The 22,902-nt window shown below is 52.6% G+C and overlaps 1 protein-coding gene across 1 annotated transcript in view; it reads right to left on the reverse strand.

Moving 5' to 3' along the window:
• The window catches only part of LOC121272202 (F-box only protein 24-like), a 94,756-nt gene that overhangs the window by 22,184 nt on the left and 49,670 nt on the right, over positions 1-22,902 (reverse strand). The window contains exon 3 of the mRNA XM_041178728.1: positions 179-365. Within this exon, the coding sequence (XP_041034662.1) occupies positions 179-365 (187 nt within the window). The remainder of the gene's footprint in view (positions 1-178; positions 366-22,902) is intronic.

A 22,902-nucleotide genomic window follows, 5' to 3' on the forward strand; every position in this document is an offset into this window, starting at 1 on the left:
GGCTGAATGGCCTCCTCCTGTTCCTGTGCAACAGGCTGGAGAGGGGCTGAATGGGCCTCGTCCTGTTCCTGTGTAACAGGCTCGAGAGGGGCTGAATGGGCCTCGTCCTGAACTGACCATACTTTGCGAGTGAGAAGCGCTGGGCTGTGGACAGTGAAAGAGCTCGGCTGTTACTAACAGTTCAGGATGGAGGCTCGTTTCCAGAAGCTGTCCTCTGTTGTCTCCTCGCTGTTTAGCCTCGGTGATAACTTCCGGCTGATGCGTTTCCAAACGGCTGCATTGTTGCAGAACTCGTGAAAGTAGCGGCAGGTCTGTCCCAGCATCACCAGATCCTTCACCGACAGGTCAGATATGATCTGATCAAGCTAAGGGCCAGAGAAAGATATCCCAGTTCAAACATAGTGCAACAACTCACTCAGAACAGCTCACCTCGTCCCTAACCAGAAGCAAGGTATTCTACCAGGTTTAACGTGCGAGGGAAGCTCATGGCCTTTTTTGGGGTACAGGGAGCTGCCAGGGAGCAGGGGACCTCCAGAATAAGCTGCTGGCTTGTGTGGCTGAGTGGCTGAGTTCCAGCAAGTGAGAGAGTGGGACATCACCTGGTCGGAGGCTAGGCCTTCGATCAAGTGGGTAGATAATGCGAGGAATTCAACACCTGACTGACCCTCTTGGACTAGCTTCGATCAACAAGGGGGTCGGATGTGAATGTCACGTCAATTACGGTGTTAAAGTTCGTTCATGTCAATCACGTTGTTACGGTTTAAGAGAAACAGGTGAGGGGTGTTCATGGTCTTCGAGCACGTACAAATAAGGGATGGCTGGAGACTTGATTGGGGCCTTTACGATCCTGAGGGAACTTGACGGGGTGGATGTGGGGAGGATGTTTCCTCTTGAGAGAGGATCTGGAACCAGGGGTCACTGTTTAAAAATAAGGGGTCGCCCATTTAAGACAGGTGAGGAGAATTCTTTTCTGTCAGAGGGTGGTGAGTCTTTGGAACTCTCCTCCTCAAAGGACGGTGGGAGCAGGAGTCTATGAATATTTTTAAGGCAGAGCTTGATAGATTCTTGATTAACAAGTGGGGGGGGTGAAAGGTTATCGGGGGTAGGCAGAAATGTGGGGTTGAGGTTACAATCAGATCAACCACGGTCTTATTGAATGGCAGAGCAGAATCGAGGGGCCGAATGGCCTAGTCCTGTTCCTAATTCGTATGTTCATATGGGACACTGGGTGGAGTGAGGGTGGGGGGGGGCGGGTAGCGAGAGCTGTGAGATTGAACAAGTCAATAACCTCTCTCAATAAAGAAAAGTGTTGTGTCTTGGTTTGAACTTCACCAACCTGCTTGGATCCTGTTAACATTGGAGGTGAATTTCCTGGATATTGTCCACTGCGAAAATAGCCTGAGTTTTATTGTTAAATTCGTCTCTCCCAGGAATCGTGCAGGGTGGGCGAGTTTGTGTGTAAAAGTGCACCGGGCATCACACTGGCACCGAAACAGGCAGGCCAAACCCAACAGAAAATCAGGGTGGGTCAGTCTGCCAGGGTCGTGGCACAAACTACAGCGTAGAGCCGAGCACAGGCTGGTGCTGTGTCCAGCAACCTCAGTCAGACCGAATTGCTCGGATTCTGGACAGAGCTCCAGGGTCAGTGAGGGGACTGGGGAGTTGGGGGTGGCGGGGAGGGGGGCTCCTGTACTTGGTCACCTTTCCACCCCATCCCACCCTCACCCCATTGGAACGGCTAGTGACCGTTGTAGAGCTTAGTGACCATCGTGGGGGCTAGTGATCATCATAAGGGTTAGTGACCATCGAAGGTACTAATGAGCACTGTTGGGGGGTGGGGGTTAGTGACCATCGTAAGGGTTAGTGACCATTGAAGGTACTAATGACCATTGTTGGGGGGGGGGGTTAGTGACCATCGTAGGGGTTAGTGATCATTGTAGATACTAGTGACCACTGTGGGGGGGTTAGTGATCATTGGTGCCAGTGACCATCGTAGGTGCAGGTGCCCAGTGTTGGTGCTAGTGACCACTGTTGGGGCTAGTGACCAGTGTAGGTGCTAGTGACCATCGCAGGTGCTAGTGATCATTATAGGGGCTAGTGACCATTGTGTGTAGGGGCTAATGACCAGTGTATGGGCTAGTGACCATCATAGGGGTTAGTGACCATCATAGGGGTTAGTGACCATCATGGGGGCTAGTGACCATCATAGCTGCTAGTGACCATTGTAGGTGCTAGTGACCATCACAGGGGCTAATGACCATCACGGGGGCTAGTGACCAGGGTAGGGGCTGGTGACCATTGTAGGTACTAGTGACAAATGTAGGTGCCAGTGACCACTGTGGAGGCTAGTGACCATTGTAGGTGCTAGTGGTCATCCTAGGGCCTAGTGACCACTGTAGGTACTAGTGACCACTGTTGGGGCTAATGACCACTGTAGGGGCTAGTGCCCAGTGTAGGGGCTACTGACCATCATAGGGGCAAGTGACCAGTGTAGGGGTTAGTGACCACTATAGGGGCTAGTGACCACTGTGGGGGTTAGTGACCACTGTCGGGGCTAGTGACCACTGTCGGGGCTAGTGACCACTGTAGGGGCTAGTGACCATCATTGGTGCTAGTGACCATCATAGGTGCCAGTGCCCAGTGTAGATGCTAGTGACCACTGTGGGGGTGAATGACCATTGTAGATGATAGTGACCATCACAGTGACTAGTGACCATCGCAGGGGCTAGTGACCAGTGTATGTGCTGGTGACCATCATAGGTGCTAGTGACCATTATGGGGGCTAGCGAACATCACAGGGGCTAGTAACCAGTGTAGTGGCTGGTGACCACTGAAGGCTCTAGTGACCACTGTGGAGGCTAGTGACCATCGTAGGTGCTAGTGACCATTGTTGGTGTTAGTGATCACTGTTGGGGCTAATTACCACTGTTGGGGCTAATGACCAACATAAGTGCTAGTGACCAGTGTAGGGGCCAATGACCACTGTTGGGGCTAGTGACCACTGTAGGGGCTGGTGACCATCGTAGGTGTTAGTGACCAGTGTAGGGGCTAGTGATCACTGTGGGGGCTAGTGACCATCATTGGTGCTAGTGACCAGTGTAGCTGCTAGTGCCCAGTGTAGGGGCCAATAACCACTGTAGGGGCCGGTGACCACTGTGGAGGCTAGTGACCATCGTAGGTGCTAGTGACCACTGTCACTGCTAGTGACCACTGTTGGGACTAATAACCATTGTTGAAACTAGTGACCATTGTAGGTGCTAGTGACCAGTGTAGGGGCTAGTGACCATCGTAGGTTCTAGTGACCACTGTAGGGGCTAATGACCGCTGGTGGTACCAGTGATCATTATAGGTATTATGACCAGTGTAGGGGCCAGTGACCAGTGTAGTTGCTAGTGACCACTGTAGGGGCTAGTGGCCATCATAGGGGCTAATGGCCACGGTAGGCTCTAGTGGTCATCATAGGTGCTAGTGACCATCATAGGTGCTATTGACCACTGTGGAGGCTAGTGATCACTGTGGAGAATAGTGACCACTGTAGGTGCTAGTGACCAGTGTAGTTACTGGTGACCAGTGTATTTGCTGGTGACCACTGTAGGGGCTCGTGTCAATTGTACTTGCAAGTGACCAGTGTTGGGGCTCGTGACCAGCAAAGGTGCTAGTGACTACTGTGGGGGCTAGTGACCATCATGGCACCTAGTGACCAGTGTAGAGATTAGTGACCACTGTAGGTGCTAGTGACCATCATAGGGGCAAGTGACCACTGTAGGTGCTAGTCACCATCATTGGTGCTAGTGACCATCATAGGTACCAGTGCCCAGTGTAGATGCTGGTGACCACTGTAGATACTAGTGACCACTGTAGGTTCTAGTGATCCATATTGGGATTAGTGACCACTCTGGTGGCCAGTGACCACTGTAGGGGCTAGTGTCACTGTATGTGCTAGTGACCACTGTAGGCACTAGTGGCCACTGTTTGTGCTAGTGACCACTTTAGGCACTAGTGACCACTGTAGGGGCTAGCGACCACTGTATGTGCTAGTGACCACTGTAGGCACTAGTGACCACTGTAGTGGCTATGGACCACTTTGGCTGCTAGTGGCCACTGTAGGGGCTAGTGACCACTGTAGGCACTAGTGACCACTGTCAGCGCTAGTGACTGGTGTAGGGGCTAGTGACCATCATAGAGGCCAATGACCACTGTAGATCCTAGTAACCACTGTGGGGGTTAGTGACCAGTGTAGGGGCTAGTGACCACTGTAGGTGCTAGTGACCACTGTAGCTGCTAGTAGCCACTGTAGGGGCTAGTGACCACTGTAGGGGCTAGTGACCACTGTAGCTGCTAGTAGCCACTGTAGGGGCTAGTGAGCACTGTAGGCACTACTGACCATTGTAGGTGCTAGTGACAAGTGTAGGGGCCAGTGAACACTGTGAGGGTTAGTGACCACTGTAGGAGCCAGTGACCACTGTAGGGGCTAATGACTACTGTTGGAACTAGTGACCAACGTAGGTGCTATTGACCAGTGTACAGGCCAGTGACCATCATAGGGGCTAGTGACCAGTGTAGGGGCTAGTGACCATCATAGGTTCTAGTGACCACTGTAGAGGCTAATGACCACTGGTGGTACCAGTGATCATTATAGGTATTAGGACCAGTGTAGGGGCCGGTGACCAGTGTAGGGGCCGATTTCCACTGTGGAGGCTAGTGACCAGTGTAGGCACTAGTGACCACTGTCACTGCTAATAACCACTGTTGGGGCTAATGACCACTGTTGAGACTAGTGTCCATCATAGGTTCTAGTGACCACTGTAGGGGTTAATGACCACTGGTGGTACCAGTGATCATTATAAGTATTATGACCAGTGTAGGGGCCAGTGACCAGTGCAATTGCTAGTGACCACTGTAGGTGCTGATGGCCATCATAGGGGCTAGTGGCCACGGTAGGCTCTAGTGGTCATCATAGGTGCTAGTGACCATCATAGGTGCTATTGACCACTGTGGAGGCTAGTGATCACTGTGGAGAATAGTGACCACTGTAGGTGCTAGTGACCAGTGTAGTTACTGGTGACCAGTATAGTTGCTGGTGACCATCGTAGGGGCCAGTGACCACTGTAGGGGCTCGTGTCAATTGTACTTGCAAGTGACCAGTGTTGTGGCTCGTGACCAGCGTAGGTGCTAGTGACCACTGTGGGGGCTAGTGACCATCATGGCACCTAGTGACCAGTGTAGAGACTAGTGACCACTGTAGTTGCTAGTGACCACTGTTGGGGCTAGTGACCATTTTTGGGGCTAGTGACCACTGTAGGTACTAGTGACCACAATGGGGGTTAGTGACCACTGTGGTGGATAGTGACCACTGTAGGAGCTAGTGACCATCTTATGGGCTAGTAACCATCACAGGGGCTAGTGGCCACTGTAGGGGTTAGTGACCACTGTAGGCACTAGTGACCATTGTAGGTGCTAGTGACCAGTGTAGGGGCCAGTAACCAATGTGGGGGTTAGTGACCACTGTAGGGGCCAGTGACCACTGTAGGGGCTAATGACTACTGGTGGGACTAGTAACCAATGTAGGTGCTCTTGACCAGTGTACAGGCCAGTGACCATCGTAGGTGCTAGTGACCAGTGTAGGTGCTAGTGACCACTGTGGGGACTAGTGACCATCATAGGTGCTAGTGACGAGTGTAAGTGCTAGTGCCCAGTGTAGGGGCTAGTGACCATCGTAGGTTATAGTGACCACTGTCACTGCTAGTGACCACTGTTGGGGCTAATGACCACTGTTGAGACTAGTGACCATTGTAGGTGCTAGTGACCAGTGTAGGGGCTAGTGACCACTATGTGGACTAGTGACCATCATAGGTGCTAGTGACCAGTGTAGATGCTAGTGCCCAGTGTAGGGGCTAGTGACCATCGTAGGTTCTAGAGACCACTGTAGGGGCTAATGACCACTGGTGGTACCAGTGATCATCAGAGGTATTATGACCAGTGTAGGGGCCAGTGACCTGTGCAGTTGCTAGTGACCACTGTAGGTACTAGTGACCACAATGGGGGTTAGTGACCGCTGTGGGGAATAGTGACCACTGTAGGAGCTAGTGACCATCATAGGGGCTAGTGACCACTATAGATGCTAGTGACCATCGAAGGGGCTAATGACCACAGTAGGTTCTAGTGATCCATATTGGGGTTAGTGACCACTGTGGTGGATAGTGGCCACTGTAGCTACTAGTGGCCACTATAGGTGCTAGTGACCACTGTAGCTGCTAGTGACCACTGTAGCTGCTAGTGACCACTGTAGCTGCTAGTGGCCACTGTAGTTGCTCGTGACCACTGTAGCTGCTAGTGACCACTGTAGGGGTTAGTGACCATTGTAGCTGCTAGTGACCACTGTAGGTGCTAGTGACCACTGTAGGCGCTAGTGACCACTGTAGCTGCTAGTGACCACTGTATGTGCTAGTGACCAGTGTAGGCACTAGTGACCAGTGTAGGCACTAGTGACCACTGTAGCTGCTAGTGACCACTGTAGCTGCTAGTGACCACTGTCACTGCTAGTGACCACAGTAGGGGCTAGTGACCACTGTAGCTGCTAGTGACCACTGTAGGGGCTAGTGACCACTGTAGGCACTAGTGACCACTGTAGGCGCTAGTGACCACTGTAGCTGCTAGTGACCACTGTAGGGACTAGTGACCACTGTAGCTGCTAGTAGCCACTGTAGCTGCTAGTCACCACTGTAGGGGCTAGTGGTCACTGTATATGCTAGCGACCACTGTAGCTGCTAGTGACCACTGTAGCTGTTAGTGACCACTGTAGGGGCTAGTAACGACTGTAGCTGCTAGTGTACACTGTAGGCAATAGTGACCACTGTAGCTGCTAGTAGCCACTGTAGCTGCTAGTGACCACTGTAGGGGCTAGTGGTCACTGTATGTGCTAGCGACCACTGCAACTGCTAGTGACCACTGTATGTGCTAGTGACCAGTGTAGGCACTAGTGACCACTGTAGCTGCTAGTGACCACTGTAGGGGTTAGTGACCACTGTAGCTGCTAGTGACCACTGTAGTTGCTAGTGACCACTGTAGCTGCTAGTGACCACTGTAGGTGCTAGTGACCACTGTAGGCACTAGTGACCACTGTAGCTGCTAGTGACCACTGTAGCTGCTAGTGACCACTGTCACTGCTAGTGACCACAGTAGGGGCTAGTGACCACTGTAGCTGCTAGTGACCACTGTAGGGGCTAGTGACCACTGTAGGCACTAGTGACCACTGTAGGCGCTAGTGACCACTGTAGCTGCTAGTGACCACTGTAGGGACTAGTGACCACTGTAGCTGCTAGTAGCCACTGTAGCTGCTAGAGACCACTGTAGGGGCTAGTGGTCACTGTATGTGCTAGCGACCACTGTAGCTGCTAGTGACCACTGTAGCTGTTAGTGACCACTGTAGGGGCTAGTGACGACTGTAGCTGCTAGTGTACACTGTAGGCAATAGTGACCACTGTAGCTGCTAGTAGCCACTGTAGCTGCTAGTGACCACTGTAGGGGCTAGTGATCACTGTATGTGCTAGCGACCACTGTAACTGCTAGTGACCACTGTATGTGCTAGTGACCAGTGTAGGCACTAGTGACCACTGTAGCTGCTAGTGACCACTGTAGGGGTTAGTGACCACTGTAGCTGCTAGTGACCACTGTAGTTGCTAGTGACCACTGTAGGGGCTAGTGACTACTGTAGCTGCTAGTGACCACTGTAGGCACGAGTGATCACTGTAGGCACTAGTGACCACTGTAGGCACTAGTGACCACTGTAGCTGCTAGTGACCACTGTAGGGACTAGTGACCACTGTAGCTGCTAGTAGCCACTGTAGCTGCTAGTGACCACTGTAGGGGCTAGTGGTCACTGTATGTGCTAGTGACCACTGTAGCTGCTAGTGCCCACTGTAGGGGCTAGTGACAACTGTAGCTGCTAGTGAACACTGTAGGCGTTAGTGACCAATGTAGGGACTAGTGACCACTATAGCTGCTAGTGACCACTGTAGGGGCTAGTGACAACTGTAGCTGCTAGTGAACACTGTTGGCATTAGTGACCAATGTAGGGACTAGTGACCACTGTAGCTGCTAGTGGCCACTGTAGCTACTAGTGGCCACTGTAGGCGCTAGTGACCACTGTAGCTGCTAGTGACCACTGTAGGGGCTAGTGACCACTGTAGCTGCTAGTGGCCACTGTAGGCACTAGTGACCACTGTAGCTGCTAATGACCACTGTAGCTGCTAGTGACCACTGTAGGGGTTAGTGACCATTGTAGCTGCTAGCGACCACTGTAGGTGCTAGTGACCACTGTAGGCGCTAGTGACCACTGTAGGCGCTAGTGACCACTGTAGCTGCTAGTGACCACTGTAGGGACTAGTGACCACTGTATGTGCTAGTGACCAGTGTAGGCACTAGTGACCAGTGTAGGCACTAGTGACCACTGTCACTGCTAGTGACCACAGTAGGGGCTAGTGACCACTGTAGCTGCTAGTGACCACTGTAGGGGCTAGTGACCACTGTAGGCACTAGTGACCACTGTAGCTGCTAGTGACCACTGTAGGGACTAGTGACCACTGTAGCTGCTAGTAGCCACTGTAGCTGCTAGTCACCACTGTAGGGGCTAGTGGTCACTGTATGTGCTAGCGACCACTGTAGCTGCTAGTGACCACTGTAGCTGTTAGTGACCACTGTAGGGGCTAGTGACGACTGTAGCTGCTAGTGAACACTGTAGGCACTAGTGACCACTGTAGCTGCTAGTAGCCACTGTAGCTGCTAGTGACCACTGTAGGGGCTAGTGGTCACTGTATGTGCTAGCGACCACTGTAACTGCTAGTGACCATTGTATGTGCTAGTGACCAGTGTAGGCACTAGTGACCACTGTAGCTGCTAGTGACCACTGTAGGGGTTAGTGACCACTGTAGCTGCTAGTGACCATTGTAGTTGCTAGTGACCACTGTAGGGGCTAGTGACCACTGTAGCTGCTAGTGACCACTGTAGGCACGAGTGACCACTGTAGTCACTAGTGGTCACTGTATGTGCTAGTGACCACTGTAGCTGCTAGTGACCACTGTAGGGGCTAGTGACAACTGTAGCTGCTAGTGAACACTGTAGGCGTTAGTGACCAATGTAGGGACTAGTGACCACTGTAGCTGCTAGTGACCACTGTAGGGGCTAGTGGTCACTGTATGTGCTAGCGACCACTGTAACTGCTAGTGACCACAGTATGTGCTAGTGACCAGTGTAGGCACTAGTGACCAGTGTAGGCACTAGTGACCACTGTAGCTGCTAGTGACCACTGTAGTTGCTAGTGACCACTGTAGGGGCTAGTGACCACTGTAGCTGCTAGTGACCACTGGAGGGGTTAGTGACCACTGTAGCTGCTAGTGACCACTGTAGGGGCTAGTGACCACTGTAGGCGCTAGTGACCACTGTAGCTGCTAGTGACCACTGTAGGGGTTAGTGACCACTGTAGCTGCTAGTGACCACTGTAGTTGCTTGTGACCACCGTAGGGGCTAGTGACCACTGTAGGGGCTAGTGACCACTGTAGCTGCTAGTAAACACTGTAGGCGCTAGTGACCACTGTAGCTGCTAGTGACCACTGTAGGGCCTAGTGACCACTGGTGCTGCTAGTAGCCACTGTCGCTGCTAGTGACCACTGTAGGGGCTAGTGGTCACTGTATGTGCTAGTGACCACTGTAGCTGCTAGTGACCACTGTATGTGCTAGTGACCAGTGTAGGCACTAGTGACCACTATAGGCACTAGTGACCACTGTAGCTGCTAGTGACTACTGTAGTTGCTAGTGACCACTGTAGGGGTTAGTGACCACTATAGCTGCTAGTGACCACTGTAGGGGTTAGTGACCACTGTAGGGACTAGTGACCACTGTAGCTGCTAGTAGCCACTGTAGCTGCTAGTGACCACTGTAGGGGCTAGTGGTCACTGTATGTGCTAGCGACCACTGTAACTGCTAGTGACCACTGTATGTGCTAGTGACCAGTGTAGGCCCTAGTGACCACTGTAGCTGCTAGTGACCACTGTAGTTGCTAGTGACCACTGTAGGGGCTAGTGACCACTGTAGCTGCTAGTGACCACTGTAGGGGTTAGTGACCACTGTAGCTGCTAGTGACCACTGTAGGTGCTAGTGACCACTGTAGCTGCTAGTGACCACTGTAGGGGTTAGTGAACACTGTAGCTGCTAGTGACCACAGTAGTTGCTTGTGACCACTGTAGGGGCTAGTGACCACTGTAGGGGCTAGTGACCACTGTAGCTGCTAGTGACCACTGTAGGCACTAGTGACCACTGTAGATGCTAGTGACCACTGTAGGGACTAGTGACCACTGTAGGTGCTAGTGACCACTGTAGCTACTAGTGACCACTGTAGGGACTAGTGACCACTGTAGCTGCTAGTAGCCACTGTAGCTGCTAGTGAGCACTGTAGGGGATAGTGGTCACTGTATGTGCTAGCGACCACTGTAGCTGCTAGTGACCACTGTATGTGCTAGTGACCAGTGTAGGCACTAGTGACCACTGTAGGCACTAGTGACCACTGTAGCTGCTAGTGACCATTGTAGTTGCTAGTGACCACTGTAGGGGCTAGTGACCATTGTAGCTGCTAGTGACCACTGTAGGGGTTAGTGACCATTGTAGCTGCTAGTGACCACTGTAGGGGGTAGTGACCACTGTAGGCGCTAGTGACCACTGTAGGTGCTAGTGACCACTGTAGGGGTTAGTGACCACTGTAGCTGCTAGTGACCACTGTAGTTGCTTGTGACCACTGTAGGGGTTAGTGACCACTGTAGCTGCTATTGACCACTGTAGGCACTAGTGACCACTGTAGCTGCTAGTGACCACTGTAGGGACTAGTGACCACTATAGCTGCTAGTAGCCACTGTAGCTGCTAGTGACCACTGTAGGGGCTAGTGGTGACTGTATGTGCTAATGACCACTGTAGCTGCTAGTGATCACTGTAGGGGCTAATGTTCACTGTATGTGCTAGTGACCACTGTAGTTGCTATTGCCCACTTTAGGGGCTAGTGACCACTGTAGCTGCTAGTAAACACTGTAGGTGCTAGTGACCACTGTAGCTGCTAGTGACCACTGTAGGCGCAAGTGACCACTGTAGGGACTAGTGACCACTGTAGCTGCTAGTAGCCACTGTCGCTGCTAGTGACCACTGTAGGGACTAGTGGTCACTGTATGTGCTCGCGACCACTGTAGCTGCTAGTGACCACTGTATGTGCTAGTGACCAGTGTAGGCGCTAGTGACCGCTATAGGCACTAGTGACCACTGTAGCTGCTAGTGACCACTGTAGTTGCTAGTGACCACTGTAGGGGTTAGTGACCACTATAGCTGCCAGTGACCACTGTAGGGGTTAGTGACCACTGTAGCTGCTAGTGACCACTGTAGGGGTTAGTGACTACTGTAGCTGCTAGTGACCACTGTAGGGGTTAGTGACTACTGTAGCTGCTAGTGACCACTGTAGGTGTTAGTGACCACTGTAGCTGCTAGTGATGACTGTAGGGGCTAGTGACCACTGTAGGCGCTAGTGACCACTGTAGCTGCTAGTGACCACTGTAGGGGTTAGTGACCACTGTAGCTGCTAGTGACCACTGTAGGGACTAGTGACCACTGTAGCTGCTAGTAGCCACTGTAGCTGCTAGTGACCACTGTAGGGGCTAGTGGTCACTGTATGTTCTAGTGACCACTGTAGCTGCTAGAGATCACTGTAGGGGCTAGTGGTCACTGTATGTGCTAGTGACCACTGTAGTTGCTAGTGACCACTGTAGGGGCTAGTGACCACTGTAGCTGCTAGTGGTCACTGTATGTGCTAGCGACCACTGTAACTGCTAGTGACCACAGTATGTGCTAGTGACCAGTGTTGGCACTAGTGACCACGGTAGGCACTAGTGACCACTGTAGCTGCTAGTGACCACTGTAGGGGCTAGCAACCACTGTCACTGCTAGTAACCACTGTTGGGGCTAATGACCACTGTTGAGACTAGTGACCATCATAGGTGCTAGTGACCTGTGTAGTGGCCAGTGACCATCGTAGGTACTAGTGACCAGTGTAGGGGCTAGTTACCACTATGTGGACTAGTGACCATCATAGGTGCTAGTGACCAGTGTAGATGCTAGTGCCCAGTGTAGGGACTAGTGGTCACTGTATGTGCTAGCAACCACTGTAGCTGCTAGTGACCACTATATGTGCTAGTGACCAGTGTAGGCACTAGTGACCACTGTAGGCACTAGTGACCACTGTAGCTGCTAGTGACCACTGTAGTTGCTAGTGACCACTGTAGGGGTTAGTGACCACTATAGCTGCTAGTGACCACTGTAGGCATTAGTGACCACTGTAGCTGCTAGTGACCACTGTAGGGGTTAGTGACCACTGTAGCAGCTAGTGACCACTGTAGGCGCTAGTGACCACTGTAGCTGCTAGTGACCACTGTAGGGGTTAGTGACCACTGTAGCTGCTAGTGACCACTGTAGTTGCTAGTGACCACTGTAGGGGCTAGTGACCACTGTAGCTGCTAGTGACCACTGTAGGCACTAGTGACCACTGTAGCTGCTAGTAGCCACTGTAGCTGCTAGTGACCACTGTAGGGGCTAGTGACCACTGTAGCTGCTAGTGAACACTGTAGGCGCTAGTGACCACTGTAGCTGCTAGTGAACACTGTAGGCACTAGTGACCACTGTAGGGACTAGTGGTCACCGTATGTGCTAGCGACCACTGTAGCTGCTAGTGACCACTGTATGTGTAGTGACCAGTGTAGGCACTAGTGACCACTGTAGGCACTAGTGACCACTGTAGCTGCTAGTGACCACTGTAGGGGCTAGCGACCACTGTCACTGCTAGTTACCACTGTTGGGGCTAATGACCACTGTTGAGACTAGTGACCATGATAGGTGCTAGTGACCAGTGTAGATGCTAGTGCCCAGTATAGGTGCTAGTGACCACTATGTGAACTAGTGACCATCATAGGTGCTAGTGACCAGTGTAGATGCTAGTGCCCAGTGTAGGGGCTAGTGACCATCGTAGGTTCTAGTGACCACTGTAGGGGCTAATGACTGCTGGTGGTACCAGTTATCATCATAGGTATTATGACCAGTGTAGGGGCCAGTGACCAGTGTAGGTGCTAGTGGCCACTGTAGGGGCTAGTGGCCACTGGAGGGGCTAGTGACCACTGTATGTGTGAGTGACCGCTGTTGGCACTAGTGACCACTGTGGGGGCTAGTGACCACTGTGGGGGCTAGTGACCACTGTGGGGGCTAGTGACCACTGTGGGAGCTAGCAACCTCTGTAACTGCTTGTGACCACTGTAGCTGCTAGTGGCCACTGTAGGGGCTACTGACCACTGTAGGCACTAGTGACACTGTAGGTACTAGTGACCGGTGTAGGGGCTAGTGACCACTGTAGGCACTAGTGACCACTGTAGGTGCTAGTGACCGGTGTAGGGGATAGTGACCATCATATAGGCCAATGATCACTGTAGATTCTCGTAACCACTATGGGGGTTAGTGACCAGTGTAGGGGCTAGTGACCACTGTAGGTGCTAGTGATCACTGTAGTTGCTGCTGACCATCATATGCACTAGTGACCACTGTAGCTGCTAGTGACCATTGTAGGGGCTAGTGACCATTGTAGGGACTAGTGACCACTGTAGGTGCTAGTGACCATTGTAGGGACTAGTGACCACTTTGGCTGCTAGTGACCACTGTAGCTGCTAGTGGCCACTGTAGGGGCCAATGACCACTGTAGGCACTAGTGACCACTGTAGGCACTAGTGACCACTATAGCTGCTAGTGACCACTGTAGTGGCTAGTGACCAGTGTAGTTACTGGTGACCAGTGTAGTTGCTGGTGACCATCGTAGGGGCCAGTGACCACTGTAGAGGCTCGTGTCAATTATACATGCAAGTGACCAGTGTTGGGGCTAGTGACCAGCGTATGTGCTAGTGACCACTGTGGGGGCTACTGACCATCATGGCACCTAGTGACCAGTGTGGAGACTAGTGACCACTGTATGTGCTAGTGACCACTGTTGGGGCTAGTGACCACTGTTGGGGCCAGTGACCACTGTAGGTGCTAGTGATCACTGTAGTTGCTGCTGACCATCATATGCACTAGTGACCACTGTAGCTGCTAGTGACCATTGTAGGTGCTAGTGACCACAATGAGGGTTAGTGACCACTGAGGGGAATAGTGACCACTGTAGGTGCTAGTGACCTGTGTAGGGGCTAGTGACCACTATAGGGGCTAATGACCGCTGGTGGTACCAGTGATCATCAGAGGTATTATGACCAGTGTAGGGGCCAGTGACCAGTGCAGTTGCTAGTGACCACTGTAGGTGCTAGTGACCATCATATGCGCTAGTGACCACTGTAGGGGCTAGTGGCCACTGTAGGGGCTAGTGGCCACTGTAGCTGCTAGTGACCACTGTATGTGCTAGTGACCACAGTAGGCATTAGTGACCATTGTAGGCGATAGTGACCAGTGTAGGGGGTAGTGACCTGTGTAAGGGCTAGTGGCCACTGTGGGGGCTAGTGACCATCATGGCACCTAGTAACCAGTGTAGAGACTATTGACCACTGTAGGTGCTAGTGACCACTGTTGGGACTAGTATCCACTGTTGGGGCTAGTGAACAGTGTAGGTGCTAGTGACCAGTGTAGTTGCTGGTGACCATCGTAGGGGCCAGTGACCACTGTAGGGGCTCGTGTCAATTGTACTTGCAAGTGACCAGTGTTGGGGCTCATGACCAGTGTAGGGGCTAGTGACTACTGTAGGGGCTAGTGACCACTGTAGGGGCTAGTGACCACTTTTGGGGCTAGTGACCACTGTAGGTGCTAGTGACCATCATAGGGGCTAGTGAACACTGTAGGTACTAGTGACCACAATGGGAGTTAGTGACCACTGTGGGGAATAGTGACCACTGGAGGTGCGAGTGACCGTCATAGGGGCTAGTGACCACTATAGGTGCTAGTAACCATTGAAGGGGCTAATGACCACTCTAGGTTCTAGTGATCCCTATTGGGGTTAGTGACCACTGTAGGAGCTAGTGACCATCTTACAGGCTAGTGACCATCACAGGGGCTAGTGGCCACTGTAGGGGCAAGTGACCACTGTAGGGGCTAGTGACCACTGTAGGGGCTAGTGACCAGTGTAGGGGCTAGTAACCAGTGTAGGGGCTAGTGACCACTGTGGGGGTTAGTGACCACTGTGGGGTCTAGTGACCACTGTAGGTGCTAATGACCACTGTTGGGACTAGTGACCAATGTAGATGTTAGTGACCAATGGAGGGGCTAGTGACCACTGTGGGGACTAGTGACCATCATAGGTGCTAGTGACGAGGGTAGGTGCTAGTGCCCAGTGTAGGGGCTAGTGACCATCGTAGGTTCTAGTGACCACTGTAGGGGCTAATGACCGCTGGTGGTACCAATGATCATTATAGGTATTATGACCAGTGTTGGGGCCAGTGACCAGTGTAGCTGCTAGTGACCACTGTAGGTACTAGTGACCACAATGGGGGTTAGTGACTGCTGTGGGGAATAGTGACCACTGTAGGAGCTGCTGACCGTCATAAATGCTAGTGACCACTGTAGGTTCTAGTGATGCCTATTGGGGTTACTGACCACTGTGGTGGTTAGTGGCCACTGTAGGGGCTAGTGACCACTGTAGGGGCTAGTGACCACTGTAGGGGCTAGTGACCACTGTAGGCACTAGTGACCACTGTCAGCGCTAGTGACCGGTGTAGGGACTAGTGACCATCATAGAGGCAAATGACCACTGTAGATTCTAGTAACCACTGTGGGGGTTAGTGACCAGTGTAGGGGCTAGTGACCAGTGTAGGGGCTAGTGACCAGTGTAGGGGCTAGTGACCACTCTGGGGGTCAGTGACCAGTGTAGGAGCTAGTGACCAGTGTAGGGGTTATTGACTTGTGTCGCGGTCAGTGACCAGTGTAGGGGCTAGTGACCACTCTGGTGGTTAGCGACCACTGTGGGGGTTCATGACCACTGTGGGGGTCAGTGACCAATGTAGGGGCTAGTGACCAGTGTATGGGGCGAGTGACTAGTGTAGGGGCTCGTGACCAGTGTAGGGGTTATTGACTAGTGTAGGGGTCAGTGACCAGTGTAGGGGCTAGTGACCACTCTGGTGGTTAGTGACCACTGTGCGGGTTCATGACCACTGTAGGGGCTAGTGACCACTGTAGGTGCTAGTGACCACTATAGGCGCTAGTGACCACTGTAGCTGCTAGTGACCACTGCAGGGGCTAGTGGCCACTGTATGTGCACGTGACCAGTGTAGGCGCTACTGACCACTGTAGACGCTAGTGACCACTGTAGGCACTAGTGAACATTGTAGGTGCTAGTGACCAGTGTAGGGGCCATTGAACACTGTAGGGGCCAGTGACCACTGTAGGGGCTAATGACTACTGTTGGAACTAGTGACCAACGTAGGTGCTATTGACCAGTGTAGGGGCCAGTGACCATCATATGTGCTAGTGACCACTGTAGGGGCTAGTGACCAGTGTAGGGGCTAGTGACCACTGTAGGTGCTGGTGACCACTGTAGGTGCTAGTGACCACTGTAGCTGCTAGTGACCACTGTAGGGGCTAGTGACCACTGTAGGGGCTAGTGACCACTGTAGGGGCTAGTGACCAGTGTATGGGCTAGTAACCAGTGGAGGGGCTAGTGAACACTGTAGGGGCTAGTGACCACTGTAGGTGCTGGTGACCACTGTAGGTGCTAGTGACCACTGTAGCTGCTAGTGACCACTGTAGGGGCTAGTGACCACTGTAGGGGCTAGTGACCACTGTAGCTGCTAGTGACCAGTGTATGGGCTAGTAACCAGTGGAGGGGCTAGTAACCAGTGTAGGCGCTAGTGACCACTGTAGGTGCTGGTGACCACTGTAGGTGCTAGTGACCACTGTAGCTGCTAGTGACCAGTGTATGGGCTAGTAACCAGTGGAGGGGCTAGTAACCAGTGTAGGGGTTAGTGACCACTGTGGGGGTTAATGACCACTGTAGGTGCTAATGACCACTGTTGGGACTAGTGACCAATGTAGATGCTAGTGACCAATGTAGGAGCTAGTGACCACTGTGGGGACTAGTGACCATCATAGTTGCTAGTGACCAGTGTAGATGCTAGTGCCCAGTGTAGGGGCTAGTGACCATCGTAGGTTCTAGTGACCACTGTAGGGGCTAATGACCGCTGGTGGTACCAGTGATCATCATAGGTATTATGACCAGTGTAGGGGCCAGTGACCAGTGTAGTTGCTAGTGACCACTGTAGGTACTAGTGACCACAATGGGGGTTAGTGACCGCTGTGGGGAATAGTGACCACTGTAGGAGCTGCTGACCATCATAAAGGCTAGTGACCACTGTAGGTTCTAGTGATCCCTATTGGGGTTAGTGACCATTGTGGTGGTTAGTGACCACTGTAGGAGCTAGTGACCACTGTAGGAGCTAGTGACCACTGTAGGGGCTAGTGACCACTGTAGGGGCTAGTGACCACTGCAGGGGCTAGTGACCACTGTCCGCGCTAGTGACCGGCGTAGGGACTAGGGACCATCATAGAGGCAAATGAACACTGTAGATTCTAGTAACCAATGTGGGGGTTAGTGACCAGTGTAGGGGCTAGTGACCACTGTGGGGGTCAGTGACCAATGTAGGGGCTAGTGACCAGTGTATGGGGTGAGTGACTAGTGTAGGGGCTCGTGACCAGTGTAGGGGTTATTGACTAGTGTAGGGGTCAGTGACCAGTGTAGGGGCTAGTGACCACTCTGGTGGTTAGTGACCACTGTGGGGGTTCGTGAGCACTGTGGGGGCTAGTGACCACTGTAGGTGCTAGTGACCACTATAGGTGCTAGTGACCACTGTAGCTGCTAGTGACCACAGCAGGGGCTAGTGGCCACTGTATGTGCTCGTGACCAGTGTAGGCGCTAGTGACCGGCGTAGGGACTAGGGACCATCATAGAGGCAAATGAACACTGTAGATTCTAGTAACCAATGTGGGGGTTAGTGACCAGTGTAGGGGCTAGTGACCACTGTGGGGGTCAGTGACCAATGTAGGGGCTAGTGACCAGTGTATGAGTTGAGTGACTAGTGTAGGGGCTCGTGACCAGTGTAGGGGTTATTGACTAGTGTAGGGGTCAGTGACCAGTGTAGGGGCTAGTGACCACTCTGGTGGTTAGTGACCACTGTGGGGGTTCGTGAGCACTGTGGGGGCTAGTGACCACTGTAGGTGCTAGTGACCACTATAGGTGCTAGTGACCACTGTAGCTGCTAGTGACCACAGCAGGGGCTAGTGGCCACTGTATGTGCTCGTGACCAGTGTAGGCGCTAGTGACCACTGTAGGGGCTCGTGTCAATTGTACATGCAAGTGACCAGTGTTGGGGCTCGTGACCAATGTAGGTGCTAGTGACTACTGTGGGGGCTAGTGACCATCATGGCACCTAGTGACCAGTGTAGAGACTAGTGACCACTGTTGGGGCTAGTGACCACTTTTGAGGCTAGTGACCACTGTAGGTGCTAGTGACCATCATAGGGCTAGTGACCACTGTAGGTACTAGTGACCACAATGGGAGTTAGTGACCACTGTGGGGAATAGTGACCACTGGAGGTGCTAGTGACCGTCATAGGGGCTAGTGACTACTATAGGTGCTAGTAACCATCGAAGAGGCTAATGACTACTGTAGGTTCTAGTAATCCATATTGGGGTTAGTGGCCACTGTGGTGGATAGCGACCACTGTAGGAGCTAGTGACCATCTTACAGGCTAGTGACCATCGCAGGGGCTAGTGGCCATCGCAGGGGCTAGTGGCCACTGTAGGGGCAAGTGACCACTGTAGGTGCTGGTGACCACTGTAGGGGCTAGTGACCACTGTAGGGGCTAGTGACCAGTGTATGGGCTAGTAACCAGTGGAGGGGCTAGTGAACACTGTAGGGGCTAGTGACCACTGTAGGTGCTGGTGACCACTGTAGGTGCTAGTGACCACTGTAGCTGCTAGTGACCACTGTAGGGGCTAGTGACCACTGTAGGGGCTAGTGACCACTGTAGCTGCTAGTGACCAGTGTATGGGCTAGTAACCAGTGGAGGGGCTAGTAACCAGTGTAGGCGCTAGTGACCACTGTAGGTGCTGGTGACCACTGTAGGTGCTAGTGACCACTGTAGCTGCTAGTGACCAGTGTATGGGCTAGTAACCAGTGGAGGGGCTAGTAACCAGTGTAGGGGTTAGTGACCACTGTGGGGGTTAGTGATCACTGTAGGTGCTAATGACCACTGTTGGGACTAGTGACCAATGTAGATGCTAGTGACCAATGTAGGAGCTAGTGACCACTGTGGGGACTAGTGACCATCATAGTTGCTAGTGACCAGTGTAGATGCTAGTACCCAGTGTAGGGGCTAGTGACCATCGTAGGTTCTAGTGACCACTGTAGGGGCTAATGACCGCTGGTGGTACCAGTGATCATCATAGGTATTATGACCAGTGTAGGGGCCAGTGACCAGTGTAGTTGCTAGTGACCACTGTAGGTACTAGTGACCACAATGGGGGTTAGTGACCGCTGTGGGGAATAGTGACCACTGTAGGAGCTGCTGACCATCATAAAGGCTAGTGACCAATGTAGGTTCTAGTGATCCCTACTGGGGTTAGTGACCACTGTGGGGGTCAGTGACCACTGTAGGAGCTAGTGACCATCTTACAGGCTAGTGACCACTGTAGGTTCTAGTGATCCCTATTAGGGTTAGTGACCATTGTGGTGGTTAGTGACCACTGTAGGAGCTAGTGACCACTGTAGGAGCTAGTGACCACTGCAGGGGCTAGTGACCACTGTCAGCGCTAGTGACCGGCGTAGGGACTAGGGACCATCATAGAGGCAAATGAACACTGTAGATTCTAGTAACCAATGTGGGGGTTAGTGACCAGTGTAGGGGCTAGTGACCACTGTGGGGGTCAGTGACCAATGTAGGGGCTAGTGACCAGTGTATGGGGTGAGTGACTAGTGTAGGGGCTCGTGACCAGTGTAGGGGTTATTGACTAGTGTAGGGGTCAGTGACCAGTGTAGGGGCTAGTGACCACTCTGGTGGTTAGTGACCACTGTGGGGGTTCGTGAGCACTGTGGGGGCTAGTGACCACTGTAGGTGCTAGTGACCACTATAGGTGCTAGTGACCACTGTAGCTGCTAGTGACCACAGCAGGGGCTAGTGGCCACTGTATGTGCTCGTGACCAGTGTAGGCGCTAGTGACCACTGTAGGGGCTCGTGTCAATTGTACATGCAAGTGACCAGTGTTGGGGCTCGTGACCAATGTAGGTGCTAGTGACTACTGTGGGGGCTAGTGACCATCATGGCACCTAGTGACCAGTGTAGAGACTAGTGACCACTGTTGGGGCTAGTGACCACTTTTGAGGCTAGTGACCACTGTAGGTGCTAGTGACCATCATAGGGGCTAGTGACCACTGTAGGTACTAGTGACCACAATGGGAGTTAGTGACCACTGTGGGGAATAGTGACCACTGGAGGTGCTAGTGACCGTCATAGGGGCTAGTGACTACTATAGGTGCTAGTAACCATCGAAGGGGCTAATGACTACTGTAGGTTCTAGTAATCCATATTGGGGTTAGTGGCCACTGTGGTGGATAGTGACCACTGTAGGAGCTAGTGACCATCTTACAGGCTAGTGACCATCGCAGGGGCTAGTGGCCATCGCAGGGGCTAGTGGCCACTGTAGGGGCAAGTGACCACTGTAGGTGCTAGTGACCACTGTAGGGGCTAGTGACCACTGTAGGGGCTAGTGACCAGTGTATGGGCTAGTAACCAGTGGAGGGGCTAGTGAACACTGTAGGGGCTAGTGACCACTGTAGGTGCTGGTGACCACTGTAGGTGCTAGTGACCACTGTAGCTGCTAGTGGCCACTGTGGTGGATAGTGACCACTGTAGGAGCTAGTGACCATCTTACAGGCTAGTGACCATCGCAGGGGCTAGTGGCCATCGCAGGGGCTAGTGGCCACTGTAGGGGCAAGTGACCACTGTAGGTGCTAGTGACCACTGTAGGGGCTAGTGACCACTGTAGGGGCTAGTGACCAGTGTATGGGCTAGTAACCAGTGGAGGGGCTAGTGAACACTGTAGGGGCTAGTGACCACTGTAGGTGCTGGTGACCACTGTAGGTGCTAGTGACCACTGTAGCTGCTAGTGACCACTGTAGGGGCTAGTGACCACTGTAGGGGCTAGTGACCACTGTAGCTGCTAGTGACCAGTGTATGGGCTAGTAACCAGTGGAGGGGCTAGTAACCAGTGTAGGCGCTAGTGACCACTGTAGGTGCTGGTGACCACTGTAGGTGCTAGTGACCACTGTAGCTGCTAGTGACCAGTGTATGGGCTAGTAACCAGTGGAGGGGCTAGTAACCAGTGTAGGGGTTAGTGACCACTGTGGGGGTTAGTGACCACTGTAGGGGCTAGTAACCAGTGGAGGGGCTAGTAACCAGTGTAGGGGCTAGTGACCACTGTGGGGGTTAGTGACCACTGTGGGGGCTAGTGACCAATGTAGGTGCTAATGACCACTGTTGGGTCTAGTGACCAATGTAGATGCTAGTGACCAATGGAAGGGCTAGTGACCACTGTAGGGGCTAGTGACCATCATAGTTGCTAGTGACGAGGGTGGGTGCTAGTGCCCAGTGTAGGGGCTAGTGACCATCGTAGGTTCTAGTGACCACTGTAGGGGATAATGACCGCTGGTGGTACCAGTGATCATCAGAGGTATTATGACCAGTGTAGGGGCCAGTGACCAGTGTAGTTGCTAGTGACCACTGTAGGTACTAGTGACCACAATGGGGGTTAGTGACTGCTGTGGGGAATAGTGACCACTGTAGGAGCTAGTGACCGTCATAGAGGCTAGTGACCACTGTAGGTTCTAGTGATCCCTATTGGGGTTAGTGACCAGTGTGGGGGTTAGTGACCAGTGTAGGGGCTAGTGACCAGTGTAGGGGCTAATGACCACTGTGGGGGTCAGTGACCACTGTAGGGGCTAGTGACCAGTGTATGGAGCGAGTGACTAGTGTAGGGGTTATTGACTAGTGTAGGGGTCAGTGACCAGTGTAGGGGCTAGTGACCACTGTGGGGGTCAGTGACCAATGTAGGGGCTAGTGACCAGTGTAGTTACTGGTGACCAGTGTAGTTGCTGGTGACCATCTTAGGGGCCAGTGACCACTGTAGGGGCTCGTGTCAATTGTACTTGCAAGTGACCAGTGTTGGGGCTCGTGACCAGTGTAGGTGCTAGTGACCACTGTAGGGGCTACTGACCATCATGGCACCTAGTGACCAGTGTAGAGACTAGTGACCACTGTAGGTGCTAGTGACCACTGTTGGGGCTAGTGACCATTTTTGGGGCTAGTGACCACTGTAGGTACTAGTGACCACAATGGGGTTTAGTGACCACATGGTGGATAGTGACCACTGTAGGAGCTAGTGACCATCTTATGGGCTAGTAACCATCGCAGGGGCTAGTGGCCACTGTAGGGGTTAGTGACCATGTAGGTGCTAGTGACCACTGTGGGCGCTAGAGACCACTGTAGGGGTTAGTGGCCTCTGTCTGTGCTCGTGACCAGTGTAGGTGCTACTGACCACTGTAGCTGCTAGTGACCACTGTAGGGGCTAGTGACCATTGTAGCTGCTAGTAGCCACTGTAGGGGCTAGTGACCACTGTATGCACTAGTGACCATTGTAGGTGCTAGTGACCATTGTAGGTGCTAGTGACCAGTGTAGGGGCCAGTGACCACTGTAGGGGCCTGTGACCACTGTAGGGGCTAATGACTACTGGTGGGACTAGTAACCAATGTAGGTGCTCTTGACCAGTGTACAGGCCAGTGACCATCGTAGGTGCTAGTGACCA

This window comes from Carcharodon carcharias, chromosome 33, assembly GCF_017639515.1.
Source record: "Carcharodon carcharias isolate sCarCar2 chromosome 33, sCarCar2.pri, whole genome shotgun sequence".
In the NCBI taxonomy this organism is placed as follows: domain Eukaryota; kingdom Metazoa; phylum Chordata; class Chondrichthyes; order Lamniformes; family Lamnidae; genus Carcharodon; species Carcharodon carcharias.